The sequence below is a fragment of the Hippocampus bargibanti genome, linkage group LG02 (genome assembly GCF_051943395.1).
Source record: "Hippocampus bargibanti isolate YZ-2025 linkage group LG02, ASM5194339v1, whole genome shotgun sequence".
Classification (NCBI taxonomy): Eukaryota; Metazoa; Chordata; class Actinopteri; order Syngnathiformes; family Syngnathidae; genus Hippocampus; species Hippocampus bargibanti.
Genome location: NC_142735.1, coordinates 35,532,733 through 35,549,733, shown reverse-complemented (window position 1 = coordinate 35,549,733; position 17,001 = coordinate 35,532,733). Strand labels below are relative to the sequence as shown.

The 17,001-nt window shown below is 38.4% G+C and overlaps 1 protein-coding gene across 1 annotated transcript; it reads right to left on the bottom strand.

The window, feature by feature from the left end:
* Nucleotides 1-9,723: 9,723 nt before the first annotated feature.
* On the bottom strand, nucleotides 9,724-16,095 carry leprotl1 (leptin receptor overlapping transcript like 1). The gene is made up of 4 exons (XM_088991188.1): nucleotides 15,938-16,095; nucleotides 13,748-13,823; nucleotides 12,225-12,411; nucleotides 9,724-10,266 (listed from the first exon to the last, which is right to left on the bottom strand). The coding sequence occupies exons 1-4, from the start codon at nucleotides 16,044-16,046 to the stop codon at nucleotides 10,150-10,152; spliced, it is 489 nt and encodes a 162-aa protein (XP_088847314.1). The 5' UTR covers nucleotides 16,047-16,095; the 3' UTR covers nucleotides 9,724-10,149.
* Between the last annotated feature and the right edge of the window lie 906 nt (nucleotides 16,096-17,001).

The window sequence follows — 17,001 nt, the reverse complement described above, 5'->3', positions numbered from 1 at the left end:
GAGGGGTTAGGGCCGAGGGTTAGGCAATGTTATTTGCCTAAAATAGCAAATAATATCCAATGGACACTCCCCTCTCTGGTGCCATCACACGGTCGATGGCTCTGCGAGAGTGAGATGCTCGCTGGTCGGCCAAAATTGTCGTAATCGTTGCCGGGCTTCTAGCGCGTTGAATTAAAATTACAAAAATAGGGTCTGGAGGTCATGGCCGTAAATATGGGTGGTCGTAAGTCGTGCCGGTCATAAATTGAACCTGTTTAAATGAATATGTATTGTATTGTATTGTATTGTACCTCGGTGGCTTCTACTTTGTTCCACATTGCAAAAGAAGAAGAGTCTACGCAGACTTTTTCATCTTCAAGGAGATTTTTGTACAATCTGTTGAAAGGACTACCCCCCCCCCCCAGCCTGAGGGCCGAATAATAAACAGTGAGTGAAGATGATGAAAAACAATCAACAGAAAATATGTGCCTGACGGGAACTCGGAATAAGAACCAAATCCGCTTTTGCAACAGATAGGCGCCAATAGGTGCCGAGAAGATGGGCCGATGCAAATTTATGTTCTCATAAAAGCAAACAGCTTCCTCATTTGGGATTCCAGCAAAACATTTTTTTTTGCTTCACATTTCAATAAAAAAAGTTGGCGTGAAGAAGGCGGAGAAAGTCCATTGGATGACCCGGTTAGGAAAATAGCACGTTTGACAACCTGGAATCACTGTTTGACGCCTTGTTTCCAAAAGGCTGAGATGAACTTTATTGAAGGGAAAGTTCTGGTATATGATACCTGGTATCTGATACTTGTATCTGATACCTGGTTTCTGATTCCTATTATCTGATACCTGGTATCTGATACTGGTATCTGATACCTGGTATCTGATAACTAGTATCTGATAACTGGTATCTGATACCTGGTATCTGATATCTGATACTGGTATCTGATACCTGGTAACTGATATCTGGTACCTTGTATCTGATACCGGTATCTGATACCCAGTATCTGATACCCGGTATCTGATACCTGGTATCTGATACCTGGTTTCTGATTCCTATTATCTGATACCTGGTATCTGATACTGGTATCTGATACCTGGTATCTGATACCTGGTATCTGATAACTGGTATCTGATACCTGGTATCTGATATCTGATACTGGTATCTGATACCTGGTAAGTGATATCTGGTACCTTGTATCTGATACCGGTATCTGATAACTGGTATCTGATACCGGTATCTGATACTGCTATCTGATAACTGGTATCTGATACCTGGTATCTGATATCTGATACTGGTATCTGATACCTGGTAACTGATATCTGGTACCTTGTATCTGATACCGGTATCTGATAACTGGTATCTGATACCGGTATCTGATACTGCTATCTGATACATGGTATCTGATACCTGGTATCTGATACTGGTATCTGATACCGGTATCTGATACCTGGTATTTGATACCTGGTATCTGATACTGGTATCTGATACTGGTATCTGATGCATGGTATCTGATACCCGGTATCTGATACCTGATATCTGATACCTGGCATCTGATACCTAGTATCAAGACGGACTGTTCAAGAAAAAATGGACATCATTAAGAAAGGTCGTCAGTTATTTCCTGGTTAACGGTACCCTCTAATGGACTTATAGTAACATACCACACGTTTTTCAGTCTGGATTGATTCAGATGTAGCACTACTGAAGGTCTAGCGATGAAATCCACTGCCCGCCACTGTAATTCTCACTGTAAACACACACACACTCACACACACTCAGCCTAAAACTAAAACATTTGACTCGGACTGGGTTGTGTCTGCACAACAAATGCGTGATGTAATTGATGGCGGTCCTCAGATGAATATCTCAGTGTTTTAAATTTCAACCTCCCCCTTGAGATTTGCACGTCATGGCGTTCCAGACATCTACAAAAGCTTGTTTGTAGTTGAAGGATGGTCCCCCCCCCCAAAAAAAAAAGTCCTCTGAGACCCCTCGTCTTTATTTACGTACCGACCTTTAAAGGAACGTGATGTTGTCATGTGACCTTAAGATAACACTTAGCTCATGTTGTCTTGGCTCGGTATGATAAGTCTGACGCGACAGTGACCTCGGATCACCTGCTCCAGCGGCAATTGATTTAGGTGCAGATTAATTGTTTGAGCCATTTTTAGGATGGACTTTTCAAGACAAAATATATAACATTAAAAAACTGACCGATCGGTTATTTCCTGGCCAACGGCACCCTCTAATGGACAGTGGATTGAGTCAGATGTAATAATAATAATAATAAGAAGAAGAAGAAGAATAGTAATAGTATTTTACATTTTATTTATAAGCGCCTTTCAAAATTCTCAAGGTCACTTTACAGTCACAGGACCAGTTTTTCTGCGGGTGAGCAGCGGCAACCACATGCGCCAGCGTTCACTCAACCCAGAAGTACATCAAATAGATAGAAAGCTAGAAACCTATAATAATAATAATAATAATAATAATAATAATAATAATAATAATAATAATAATAATAATAATAATAATAATAATAATAATACATGTAGCACGACGAGCAATGAAATCCATGGTCCGCCACTGTTTCCTGAATATGATAGTTGTCTAAATTAAGCGCTTTGTTCCAGCTTCAGCTGTTATTATTATTATTATTATTATTATTATTATTATTATTATTATGAGTATTATTAGTATTACTATGAGTATAATTATGATTATGCTCATTATGATGATGATGATGATGAGGATGATGATGAGGATGATGATGATGATGATTATTATTATTATTATTATTAACCTCTAAAGATGGAGGACACTGATTTGCTGTGGTGACCCCTTGAGGGGAAAAGCCGAACGGAAAAACTATTATTATTATTGATGAGAAGGTTTCTTCAGCCGTCATCTGTACAAAAGTGAAGGTTTCGGACGTTTCGCTTCTTATCCAAGAAACTTCATCAGCAAACTAAAGTCTTACTGGTAGTTTCGGCCCTATATATACATATATATATATCCCTACTGTCCAGACATGGCGGTGCCAGACTCTGCTATGATAGGTCCCTGCTCTCAGGTTGGGTGGTGCATAGGAGAGGACTACTATAGGGCCTAAACTACCAGTAAGACTTTAGTTTACTGAGAGCTGAGACATTGCCAGAGGTCTGACTAGCGCTGTATCGGCACCCCCCGCAAGAAAAACCAAATCCTCAAAGAATTCAGGAATGGCGAATGGCAATCTCACACGTATAAATTCGGGAATGGCAGCGAATGAGTTAATGTTTAAATCGACAAATTACCAAAAAGATGTTAGAACTGAAGATACTAATTGATGAAGTTTGGAGGTGAAATTCTTTATTCTTGCTTGATGTACAACAACCGTTATCCTATCCTCTGATTCATACCATGCTACATGTTTTGAATGGCAGTAGCCCCAAGAAAAATAGTTCACATATAACACAATTTCTGAAAAATATGCTATCAAGTGTGACATCACTGTTTATTTGCGCCTATCTCTGTGTAAGCTATCAGTCGTACAGGAGTGGTTCATCGCTGGGGGGGTTTCGTCAGCCGTCGTCTGTACAAATTTGAAGGTGTCGGACGTTTCGCTTCTTATCCAAGAGACTTCGTCAGCAAACTAAAGTCTTACTGGTAGTTTAGGCCCTATAGTAGTCCTCTCCTATGCACCACCCAACCTGAGAGCAGGGACCTATCATAGCAGAGTCTGGCACCGCCATGTCTGGACAGTAGGGATATATATATATATGTATATATAGGGCCGAAACTACCAGTAAGACTTTAGTTTGCTGATGAAGTTTCTTGGATAAGAAGCGAAACGTCCGAAACCTTCACTTTTGTACAGATGACGGCTGAAGAAACCTTCTCATCGATGGACCACTCCTGTACGACTGAGAGCTTACACAGACGTATTATTATTATTATTATTATTATTATTATTATTATGAGTATTTTTATTAGTATTAGTATTATTAGTAGTATGAGTATGATGATGATGATGATGATGATTATTATTATTATTATTAACTTCTAAAGATGGAGCACACTGATTTGCTGTGGTGACCCCTTGAAGGGAAAAGCCGAAAGGAAAAGATCATTATTATTATTATTATGGTTGTTATCTGCATTCATAATCAGAAAGTAGTCAAAAACATAAAAAGCAGCTCTTTTAATAAAGTTCCATATTGTTATAAGGTTTTCTGATGTATGTGACTTGGCCCGTGTACATGTACATTAAAATGAAAGGTAATTGTGTATTTTGGACGCTTTGGGGTTTGATTAACTGCTCTGGGGTTGTCCGAGTCAAGTGTAAATTTCAAGAAGAGAAAGAAGAACATCTTGACGGGAAGGAATGTTTCCTGATTTTCCCGATTGCTAATGTAGCGTTTCATCATTCCTGGATTGAATTTGGCTTCAAGTTTGACAAAGACGAAGAAATACCACTTGGGCTTTAAAACTTCATTTCAAGGGGTTTAGTCTCACAAAACAAAGGAATAGAATGTTGGACAAACCTGACACCTAGTGGACACAAACGGCGTTGCACAGTGTTTCCATACCGTTTTACTGCAAACTGTATAGCGATACTTGTAATAGGAATCTTTTTCAATAATAATTCATCGTACATTTTCTAATACCATATTAAAGTTCATTTAAATAGCTTTCAAATGATATATAGATTATTGTTCTATGACAAATAATAAGGTAATAATGGAATTTTTAATTTACGATAGATGAGGGGATTTTTCACAGTTAAAACATTGAAAATCTGTGACCGAGTCCTTTATTACAGTTTAAACGATCATAACTTTCTTAATTTTTGGCAGATCTTAACGGGTAAGGTACCATTGGAAAGCTTTTGACATTCTAAACAACAACAACAGAAAACACAAGAAAAGATTTAAAATATTAATTAGCAAATATAAACGATCGAATGCAGGCAGATTTTCGTCAGAAATCCAAATTGGCCGTCACTGAATACTAGGAAAGAAAATTGCGAGCTCTAGAAATGTACATGCTAATGCTTCTTTTTGCTTGAAACTTGGCAGTTATGGAGAAAAATATATATTCTACCACTTCTATGAGTTATAAAAATACAACTTACTCACCTTTATAAACGGTCGTGTTAGCAAAAAGAGCATAAACCTCAATCCATTTTGGAGGGGATTTTCTGCCTGTAATTAGTTAAAACAATGATAATCTGTGACCGAGTAAACACTATTTTCGTTATTTAAGTTATTAATTGGAATGATTTAGCGATCATTTAGTTGAATTTATATTAAATCATCTGTATTCTTCAGTATTTGATGTCTAAAGTGAAATATAAGCAACAGATTAGCAAATATCAACGATCGAATGCAGGCAGATCTTCGTCAGAAATCCAAAATGGCTGTCATTGAAGACTAGGAAAGAAAATTGCGAGCTCTAGAAATATAAATGCTAATGCTTCTTTTTGCTTGGAACTTGGCAGTTATGGAGAAAAATATATATTCTACCACTTCTATGAGTTATAAAAATACAATTTACTCACCTTTATAAACTGTCGTGTTAGCAAAAAGAGCATAAACCTCAATCCATTTTTGAGGGGATTTTCTGCCTGTAATTAGTTAAAACAATGATAATCTGTGACCGAGTAAACACTATTTTCGTTATTTAAGTTATTAATTGGAATGATTTAGCGATCATTTAGTTGAATTTATATTAAATCATCTGTATTCTTCAGTATTTGATGTCTAAAGTGAAATATAAGCAACAGATTAGCAAATATCAACGATCGAATGCAGGCAGATCTTCGTCAAAAATCCAAAATGGCTGTCACTGAATACTAGGAAAGAAAATTGCGAGCTCTAGAAATATATATGCTAATGCTTCTTTTTGCTTGGAACTTGGCAGTTATTGAGAAAAATATATAGTCTACCACTTCTATGAGTTATAAAAATACTACTTCCTCACTTTTATAAACTGTAGCGTTAGCAAAAAGTGCGTAAATTTCAATCAGTTTTTTCCCCCGTTTCTCATTGTTGTATTGGGAAATTTCAAGAACCAACATGGAGGGAAACGTGTGTAATCCGTCATCATAAGCTGCATAGCTTGGAAAATACCACAAAAAAACGATTATGTACTTCACAAAAATGCAAAGATATATGACTGCGAGTACAGAGTGCGCTCGGAGTATCATCCACTACTTCAGGTTGGAATGGACCAAAATATTCGCCTTTGTGGAGAGAAACGTTTCTGATTCTAATTTGCAATGAAACAATACCATCGATGAAACCATCGAATGTCAGTGGCACTTTAAGCAGTATGCAGCTAGCTAGCTAGCAGTAACTTCGCGTATGTATGTACCTGTAGTTTGCTTGCAACAAAATGGTGGACATTTGGAAGACATCGTGGAAAAGCCGTCAAGTGACTAAAAATTGACAGAAATAACTGAAACTCTGGTAAATTGTCTTCCATAAATTGATTAATGTGTGGTTGTAATTTGAAATCAATAGCTTTTTAATCAAAGCCACATTGGAAATTTTTATGGGTATGCATCTTTTTGGGTCGTCACCCTGTATTTTGCTTTTACGGCTCTCTTAGTCAAAAAGGTTCCCGACCCCCTGGATTAAATGATAGAAAGGACCAAAAGACAATGTCCCAAAATTGCATTTATTTCAAAACAAAAAAAAAAAAATGCCATGCCTTCTATCGCCATAGAAGAATAGCGTTGAACATGGGTTGTTTTATTTAACAAAATAAAATGACTGCCAATGTGGGAGCAAACTGCTATTGACAAAAACAAAGAGAGGCCCAAGACAACTTTAAACTGAAATCCTTCAAGGACAACCGACACATCCGGACAAGTTGCGTCCATAATTTGTAAAATCACTTCAAATGACTTCTACTGAGCGTATTTTACAAAGATTCCACCGCATATAGCTCTATTTTACGCTGAATATTCAGGAAGTCTTGTTTTCGAGTTGGTGACGATTCCTGACGTGACGTCACTAAAGGACCGCCCCTGACCGAGAAAGCGACACACAATGCATTTTGGGTACTTTGTTTGGTCTGAAAACTTCGTGTTGATGATGAAATTAGAAGGAAAACACATAAGTAACGCGATGGTGAATCGTTGTGTGTTGCAACAAGACTACTATTTGACACAAATTCCCAGCAGACAAATCAGCTAATTTCCAACGGGAGCTTGTGCGCCATCTTGTGCATTTTCTGGGCGCTACAACGGAGTCCAGATCTTCACCCGTTTCATCGCTACGGAAGGACTTCTTTAATGGATTGCAAACATGTATGCTTTCCTCTTCAGAACTATTTGAATCATATTCATAACTGGATAAATAACAAGAAAGCATCTTTTTCCAATCTGAACTCTCTGAAGCCATTGTTTTGATTCTGGAGCAAAGCAGTTTGTGAAGGAGTATCCTGACGTGACATCACGAACAAAGGGGGTTGGACTGTCTGAATCTCCCCAGTTCCGAGCTCATTTTGTGGCAGTTTTTGGACACTTGAAGTCATTTTTCTTGGTGTTTTGAATTTGACTAAAAATATCAACCTGAGTGTTTTGGGTATTTTAGATGCTATAAAACGTTTTTCTGATGTCAGTTAAAAAGCAAAAAAAGGGACCTCAGTTGTCCTTTTTCAATGGCCTTTTCTTTTTTGAAACCTTATCACCATTGGTTACATCTGACGGACATTATGATTGACTTAAAGGACAACCGACGTCTCCGGACAAGTTGTGTCCATAATTTGTAAAATGGCTTCAAATGACTTCTACTGAGCGTATTTTACAAAGATTCCACCGCATATAGCTATATTTTACATTTTAAGACTCGCACTGAATTTATCCGGAAGTCTTGTTTTTGAGTTGGTGACGAGTCCGTACGTTACGTCACTGAAGGAACGCTCCTGACGGAAAAAAAGGACACATTGTAGCAGTCCTTCCATCACGTCAATGCTTGTTTGGTCTGAAAACCTTGTGTTGCGCCAGAAGAGGGCGTCCAAGCTCCATATAAGGAATTTATCAGCCTGTGGAAACGCAATACACTGTCATGTCTACAAGAGGTTGCCATTTTCTGCCTCTTTTCTGGGACGCTACATTGCAGTCCAGATGCCTCAAAATGACACGGAGTAAATTCTTTAATCGATTGCAAACATGTATGCTTTCCTCTTCAGAACTATTTGAGTCATATTCATAACTGGATGTGTAACAAGAAAGCATCTTCTCCGAATCTGAAGCCATTGTTTTGATTCTCCAGCAAGGCAAGACGTCTTGGGGTGACATCACGATCAAGTGGGCGGGACCTTCTGAAACTGGCCACTTCCTGGTTCTTTTTTTTTGTGCAGATTTTGGACACTTTAAGTCATATTTATTGGTGTTTTGCATTTGACTAAAAATAGCATACTGCGTGTTTTTGGGTATTTTAGATGCGATAAAACGTTTTTCTGATGTCAGTTTGTCAGGAAACAAAAAAGTGACGTCGGTTGTCCTTTAAAGCATGAGTATGTGTGAACAAATGATGCCAGTAGTTTTTTTTTTCCGCCCAGAGCTGCCTTCATTTTCAGTGCTTCTTTGTACAAATCAGGCCTTTTAACTGAAGTGATAACAGAAACAAAAATGCATTATCGGATTCGATGGATGTCAGTTCGATTACGGATCATTAATATTCGTTTCTTGTGTGTTTTCATCATGAGCGCAAAGCAACACGTGAGCAACCTCTTGTGATAGAAAACCACATTTTCAATGTCTAGAAAAGACGAGAAAAAAATGTCACTTCATCTTAACTCATTCACAAATTGATTCGGGAATTGAAAATATGGCGTAGAGCGCAATTTGTTCAGGTTTTTTTTTTTCATGCTTGGGTGCCGAGAAAGCGCTGGCCATGGCCTCTGGTCATGTTTTTTTTTCCCACATTTCGCTTTTTTTTCCAGCTCTTTTTAAACCAATATGTATGTATTGCATTGTATTTTGGACAGTCGCCCTCATTTCAAGGTCATATAACTCCAGACCCATATCATTTAGGAAATAACTCACTTTTCCTAATAAAAGAAGAGAGTCTGAGGTTTCTCGCGCTGCATTGAATGTTTATAACGTCCTAAAACACAATATAGGTCACATCCGACTTACGACCGAGTTCCGTTATAATCAAACGGTCGTAAGTCAACGTGGTCGTAAGTCGAAATCCATTCAAAATGTTGAATAGAGACTCGGATCATCACACGGTCGATTGCCGTGGGAGAGTGAGATGCTGCCAGAATTGTCAAAACGGCCTGCTAGCACGTTGCGGTCGGTGCCAGGTGTAGAATTAAAATGTTAAAAATAGGGTGTGGAGGTCGTGGTCGTAAGTTGAGCTGGTCCTAAGTCGGATGTTACCTGTATTCTGCGGGTCCTGGAATTGCGGCTGGATGGTTGCATGGCTTGAGGAGCCCGTCATGAGAACAAAGGAGCATCAGCGCAGAGCGCCGATGTGGAACGGTCGCGGTTTAGAATTGAAGTGGATTTACGTGGGACAAGAGATGTGAGACAATCTCTTTTGGTCAATGGATGCTACAGTTTCGTCCCTTGATGTCCCTGATCCACTATCTATCCATACCTTTAAAGCTGAGGTATCACTGTATATTATTGTGTACATTTTGTTGAATATGTGCTAGCCGTTAGCAAATTAGCAGAGGAAAATGACTTGGGAATGACACAAACAAAAAAATGAATCGACATTGTCACTGAGATCTTTTGAAACATTCGGGTCATGTTCTTTTCATCGTTTTCACAGCATCGGAAGCTGTTAGCGATAGCAGTTTGCCTCCAAAATATGATATAACAAACACACCAAAAAAAATGAAGTAAAAATGGACATCAGCCCTGAACTCCCCAAAATGAGACGAAAATAAAATAATAATAATAGTCACTTTATATCAGTTTGATGTGAAGCAGGCCGAGATAAAACAAAAGCTATTGCACAGCTTCGGGGGGAAGGCGGGCGGGGGACACTAGTATAAATAATAATAATAATAATAATAATAATAATAAGGATCAAATAAGACCATCAAAAACGATGCTAATAATAAGAATAATAATGCTCATAATAAAAAAGTAATCCTATTCACAATCATTAAAATGGTTCAAAAAACAAAAAGCTCCCTCACTGTGCCGCTTCACCACTGCTGCCAGCTGAAGTCGTCGTTGGATCCGAAAACCAGGAAGAAGCCCAGGATGGTGGCAAAAATCACAATATTGCCCGTGGAGACCAGCGCGCACGCCCCCCAAGCGATCTGACAACACACACACACACACACAAAAAGGGATGCTACAGCTAGCTGAAAATGCCAGCTGCCGCGGCTTGGAAATGAAGCGGATTAACGTGGGCCAATCTCTTTTGGTCAATGGATGCTACAGCTTCCTGTTTGCTTTCGACATTCTAGCTTGTAGTAGACGTGCACATTCCACCCTGATCCACTGGTGAAAAGGACACTTTGATCGTCTACTCTTTCATCTAGAACTGCTTCATGTCACAAAGAGGTGACAGCAAGTGCTGAAGAATGAATGACTCTGTGTGTCTTTGTGTTGTCATATTATTTTTTAGTTTTTTTTTGTTTAATTCAAGATGGCGCCGCAAGAATGGCTGCCTTTACAGCAGCTCCTGTATTTTGTTTTTCTACTTCTTTCTTTCCTTTCCACTTCCTTTCATTAACTTTGCTTGCTGCTGTGTTACTTCCGGGTAGAGTGACTGTAAAGTTATTTGATGGTAAATTGGCTGTTAGTTATGTAAAGTTATGGCTAACTAGCTAGCTATCTAGCTAATTATCTATTGGCTGGCTATCTAGCTAGTTATCTATTAGCTAGCTATCTAGCTAGCTATGTACTACTAGCTATCTATTAGCTAGCTATCTAACTCGCTATGTACTACTAGCTAGCTAGCTAGCTATCTAACTTGTCCTGTGACTGTGAAGTGACCTTGAGAGTTTTGAAGAGCGCTTGTCAATGAAGTTTATTATTATTATTATTATTATTATTATTATTATTATTATTATTATTATTATTATTAGCTATCTCTTAGCTAGCTAGCTTTCTAATTATTTGAGTGACTGTAAAGTTATTTGATAGTAAGTTGGTTGTTTGTTATGTAAAGTTATGGCTATCTAGCTAGCTATCTATTGGCTAGCTATCTAGCTAGTTATCTATTGGCTGGCTAGCTAGCTAGTTATCTATTGGCTAGCTATCTAGATAGTTATCTATTAGCTAGCTATCGATTAGCTAGCTAATAGATAACTTGTCCTGTGACTGAAGTGACCTTGAGAGTTTTGAAGAGCGCTTGTCATAGAAATGTATTATTAATATTATCATTATTATTTTTATTTATTATTATTATTATTACTATTATTATTATTATTATTATTATTAATCTCTTATCTCGCTAGCTTTCTATCTATTTGAGTTACTTCTGGGTAGAGTGACTGCATAGTTATTTGATGGTAAATTGGTTGTTAGTTATGTAAAGTTATGGCTATCTATTGGCTAGCTATCTAGTTAGTTATTTATTGGCTAGCTATCTAGATAGTTATCTATTAGCTAGCTATCGATTAGCTAGCTAATAGATAACTTGTCCTGTGACTGAAGTGACCTTGAGAGTTTTGAAGAGCGCTTGTCATAGAAATGTATTATTAATATCATCATTATTTTTTGTTTTTATTTATTATTATTATTATTATTATCTCTTAGCTCGCTAGCCTTCTATCTATTTGAGTTACTTCCGGGTAGAGTGACTGTAAAGTTATTATTATTATTATTATTATGGTTATTATGATTATTACGATTACTACCTGGCTGGCTATCTAGCTAGCTACTTAGCTGGCTATCAATTTGCTATATATTAGCTATCCGGCTGGCTCGCTAGCTATCGAGCTGGCTATCTATTAGCTATCTATTGGCTATCTAGCTAGCTCTTTATCTATTTAAGTTACTTCCGGGTTGAGTGAACACTGGCGCCTGTGGCTACCGCTGCTCACCCACAGAAAAACTTCTCCTGTGACTGTAAAGTGACCTTGAGAGTTTTGAAAGGCGCTTAGAAATTAAATGTATTATTATTATTATTATTATTATTATTATTATTATTATTATTATTATTATTATTATTATTATTATTAGTATTGTTATTATTCTTCTTATTATTATTTCCACCAAATGACTTGTTACCCCGACGTCATTCGCAGAACCGACGCCGGCGACTTACGACTTCGGCTCTCGCGAAGACGACGGGCAGGCCGAAAGCCGAGATGACGATGCCCGTCGTGAGGAAAATGGCCAACTCTTTGCAGGCGTTGCTTGCCGAGTCGGTGTCGTCCATGACACGCCGCGAGATGCAGTAAGGGAGCGGCGACAGGATGTAGAAGAAGAGGAGGAACAGCGGCCAGTATTTGCTATGGGCGGAGACAAACGAGAGGTGCATTGAAACCGTTGATGTGGTGTCCATAAACATCAAAATAGTCAATTAAAGGACAACCGACACCATTTTTTTCTTTCCTGACGGACATCAGAAAGACGTTTTATAGCATCTAAAATACCCAAAACACACAGGCTGATATTTTTAGTCAAATAAAAGTGTCCCAAAACTGCCACAAAATGAGCTCGGAACTGGGCTGATTCAGAAAGTCCCGCCCCCTTGTTCGTGACATCACGCCATGTACTCCTTCACAAACTGCCTTGCTCCAGAATCAAAACAATGGCTTCAGAGAGTTCAGATTCGAAGAAGATGCTTTCTTGTTACTCATCCAGTTATGAATATGATTCAAACACATTGGTGTGTATCCCAAAAATTAATGTCCCATAGGAAACAATTAAAATGAGAATAATCCGTTCCCAGTTCCCCATAAAACATCATTTTCTCCTTTCTAAATTTCTAAACCTTAAAGGACAACCGACGTCTCCGGACAAGTTGTGTCCATAATTTGTAAAATGGCTTCAAATGACTTCTAGTGAGCGTATTTTATAAAGATTCCACCCCATATAGCTATATTTTACGTTTTAAGACTCGCGCTGAATATTCCGGAAGTCTTGTTTTTGACTTGGTGACGAGTCTGTACGTGACATCACTGAAGGAACGCCCCTGACCGAAAAAAAGACACATTGTAGCAGTCCTTCCATCACGTCAATATATTTTGCTGTACTTTGGTCTGAAAACTTTGTGTAGGACCAAAAAGAGGCAGAACAGGGCGACCAAGCTCCATGTAAGGAATTAATCAGCCTGTGGAAACGGGCTGATAAATTCCTTACACGGCTTTGTCTCCATTTTCTGCCTTTTTTGGGTGATACATTTCCCCACAATGTTGCCTCAAAATGGCACGGAATAAATTCTTTAATCGATTGCAAACATGTATGCTTTCCTCTTCAGAACTATTTGAATCATATTCATAACTGGATGAGTAACAACAAAGCATCTTCTCCGAATCTGAAGCCATTGTTTTGATTCTCCAGCAAGGCAAGACGTCTTGACGTGACATCACGAACATGGGGGCGGGACCTTTTGAAACAGGCCACTTCCTGTTTCAAATTAAAGTACTTTTGAGACACGAAGTCATTTTGTTTTGCATTTGACTAAAAATTTCATCCTGCGTGTTTTGGGTATTTTAGATGCTATAAAACGTTTTTGTGATGTCAGTTAGGAAACAAAAAAGTGACGTCGGTTGTCCTTTCATAATCAGCAATTCATGTAGTATAAAATATGAAGAAAAAAAATAATTGGCACTGCTTGCTTACTCATACACAGGGAGGGCACATCCCAGCATGAGGAACATGAGACCGATTGCCCCTCCGAAGGACAGCGCGATGAGAGCTAGAAGACAACAAGGACAATTCCATTCGAGACACCTCACAAGTCAGTTCAGTAAATTGGATAACATGTCGTGACTCACTAAAATGCTTCGTGTGGTTAAAACGCAATCGCAAAGTCAATCAAGTCGTACGGGAATGTCTGCTATCTATTAGCTTGCGATCTATGTGGCTTTTTAGCTGGCTTGCTGGATGGATAGCTGGATAGTTAGCTAGCGTTCCATCTATTTAAGGTACTTGCGGGTTGAGTGAGCTAGATAGCTATATAGCTAGCTAGGTAGCATGATAGCTTGATTGCCTGATAGCTAGATAGATAGCTGCATAGCTAGGTGTTTTTTTATCTCGTGTTTTTTTGTTGTATTTTGTGACATACACCCCTATTATTATTATTATTATTATTATATCTAGCTTGGTAGCGTGATTGCTAGATAGCTAGCTTGGTAGAGTGATAGCTAGATAGCTAGCTTGGTAGCGTGATAGCTAGATAGATAGCTTGGTAGAGTGATAGCTAGCTTGGTAGAGTGATAGCTAGATAGCTAGCTTGGTAGAGTGATAGCTAGATAGCTAGCTTGGTAGCGTGATAGCGAGATAGCTCATAAAATAGCTAGAAAAATAGATAGGTCGCTAGATAGGTATTGGTTTTACCTCATGTTTTTTGTTGTATTTTGTGACATTTGCCTGCTTATCACAAATATTTTACAAATATTTTCAGAAGTTTCAGAAATGTCAACAATTTGGGAGCGAGAGATGGTAAGGCTGTCGCATAGATAGCTAGCTAGATAGCCTGATAGCTAGCTACAAAAATAGCTATATAGCTAAATAGATAGCTACATAGCTAGATATTTTTTATCTCATGTTTTTTTGTTGTATTTTGTGACATACGCCTGCTTTTTAAAAGTATTTTTTAAATATTTTCAGAAGTGATTTCAACAATTTGGGGGCAAGACTTGGTAAGACTCTGTCGCCTACATAGATAGCTAGATAGCTAGCTAGGTAGCATGATAGCTTGATAGCCTGATAGCTAGATAGCGTGATTGCTAGCTAGAAAAATAGCTTTATAGCTAGATAGATAGCTACATATCTAGATAGATATTTTTTATCTCATTTTTACTGTTGTCAGTTGTACAGTTGGTGCAGAAAATCATTGAACCGTTTTAAAGTGATCAGTCGCTGTATTTGTACTTCAAATGTACAATTATGCAGATGACCAATGAACGCCTCAAAATGTCGAGTGATGGAAATTAGCGACAGTAGTTCAAGTGAGTACAGATAATAATTCTCTTCACAATCAAAATGTTGCTATACATCGTTACTATTCTTAACACGTGCTTTTGATTCCTAATTTGTTTGCGGAATGCAAATTAAAAAGAAACATCTACACAGCGGACTGCCAATTTGTCTTGAATCATCACCGTTTACCAGTCTTCTGGATTTGGTCACGTGACATTGGTAAAAATGAGCCCTTCGGTAGTGAGATGTCATTTTTAAGTCTACAGCAAGTGGCAATACCGTTAAAAACATATCTATAACTTATTGACATATTAGCATTTGACTTTCTATCTTCCTGTTTTGAATCGAGGGATTTCCTCCCTTCCCCATTCCCAACAAAAAGCAGAGCCCCAAGCTACATATCATGTGACTAATCAGCTGGTTTAACAATAATAAGACAAACGATGCTAACAGGGAGTTTAAACTTATCGAATACCGCCTTCTTATTTCAGTTTTATGATGTGTATTTGGTGTCACCTAATCGGCACGTAATCGCCCAACTTTCGCTTTGGTTAGCCTTAGCCTATTAGCGATTGCAAAACGTAATACTCGCCCTCTTAAAAAGCGACAACGTCACATGAAATCAATGCATTTAAAGAGTGAAAACACACAAGATGATCCATAAATTGGGGGAATGTGCTGCCAGACACAACTGCGTTTTATTTTGAGCTAAAGCTAATGAATATTGTCGGCCTTGTGGTAATACTTTTCCATGAGCAATCTTGGAAAATGCCAAACGTGCGCGTAAGGCTTGCGTCAAGCTAACGCGGCGGATACGTTTTATTTATTTATTTATTTTCCCATGCCGATTTGTAGCTACGACATGGATAAAGACGTCATTTGCCGTACCTTTAATCCCCGCCATCTCCTTGGACAAAGGATCGTTGCACTGAAGGCCGGGCAGATGACAACAGCTCCGTTTCGCATCCGCAGCACACTGCGTCGGAAACAGGAGCATTTAGGTGTCGACTGAGAGGCTTTCAAAGACTTTCACGAGCGTCGGAAGAAAATTAACTGTTCGATTTCTCTCGGTGACTAAAAAAAACAATGACTGTATTTAATTTATATTTTATGATGTGAAAAGGGCGTTTGATAGCGCATAGTTAAAGCATGCACTCAGTTAGGCACCCGTTCTTGTTTTATGAGAACGCTTGCGCTCTAAAAGCTCTTTACGTGTGTCCTTGAACATATCAAAATAAAAAACCGAAACCCCATTGTAATATGTAGTGATGGGAATTCCGGCTCTTTTCAGAGAGCCGGTTCTTTTGACTTGGCTCACTAAAAAGATCCGGATCTTTTGGCTCCCAAATGACTCCTCAGTTGTTGGTTTTTTTTTTTTGTTGTTGCTTAAATTAATTAACTACCAAAAATCATGTCAAATTATGAGAAAAACGAATTACTCATGTACAAAAAATACACTATATCAAATATTTGTATTTATATGGCTTGATTTAAATGTGCACAGAGTTAGCGGATGCTAACTTTCACTTTCCCTGTGGTTCCTCTGGTCTGATGATCAGCTGTCACTAATTTGCTTTTCATATTAATAATGATATCATACCAGCTAGTAAAAAAATCATAATTGAATAATAATAACAGCATAATGTAATAACATGTGTCCACCTGTCTACCCTAGCCCCCCCCCCCTTCTACTTACTGCTGCGTGTGTCTGTATTTCTCCCTTCCCGCCTCTACCACGGATCTTGACCAATCACATACGGCTTTAACCGAAGACTAAAGGGGGAAAAAGTCGGCTCCCATTTCCGGCTCCTTGTTCGTAGCCGGCTCTCTTCGTTAACTTTAGCGATCCGGCTCTAAGAACCAGCTCCTTCGCGAACGACACATCACTAGTGAGATACAATTTTACTCAAGTAATTGACAAAATACTTACAAAGAGAATTAATTACTAACAC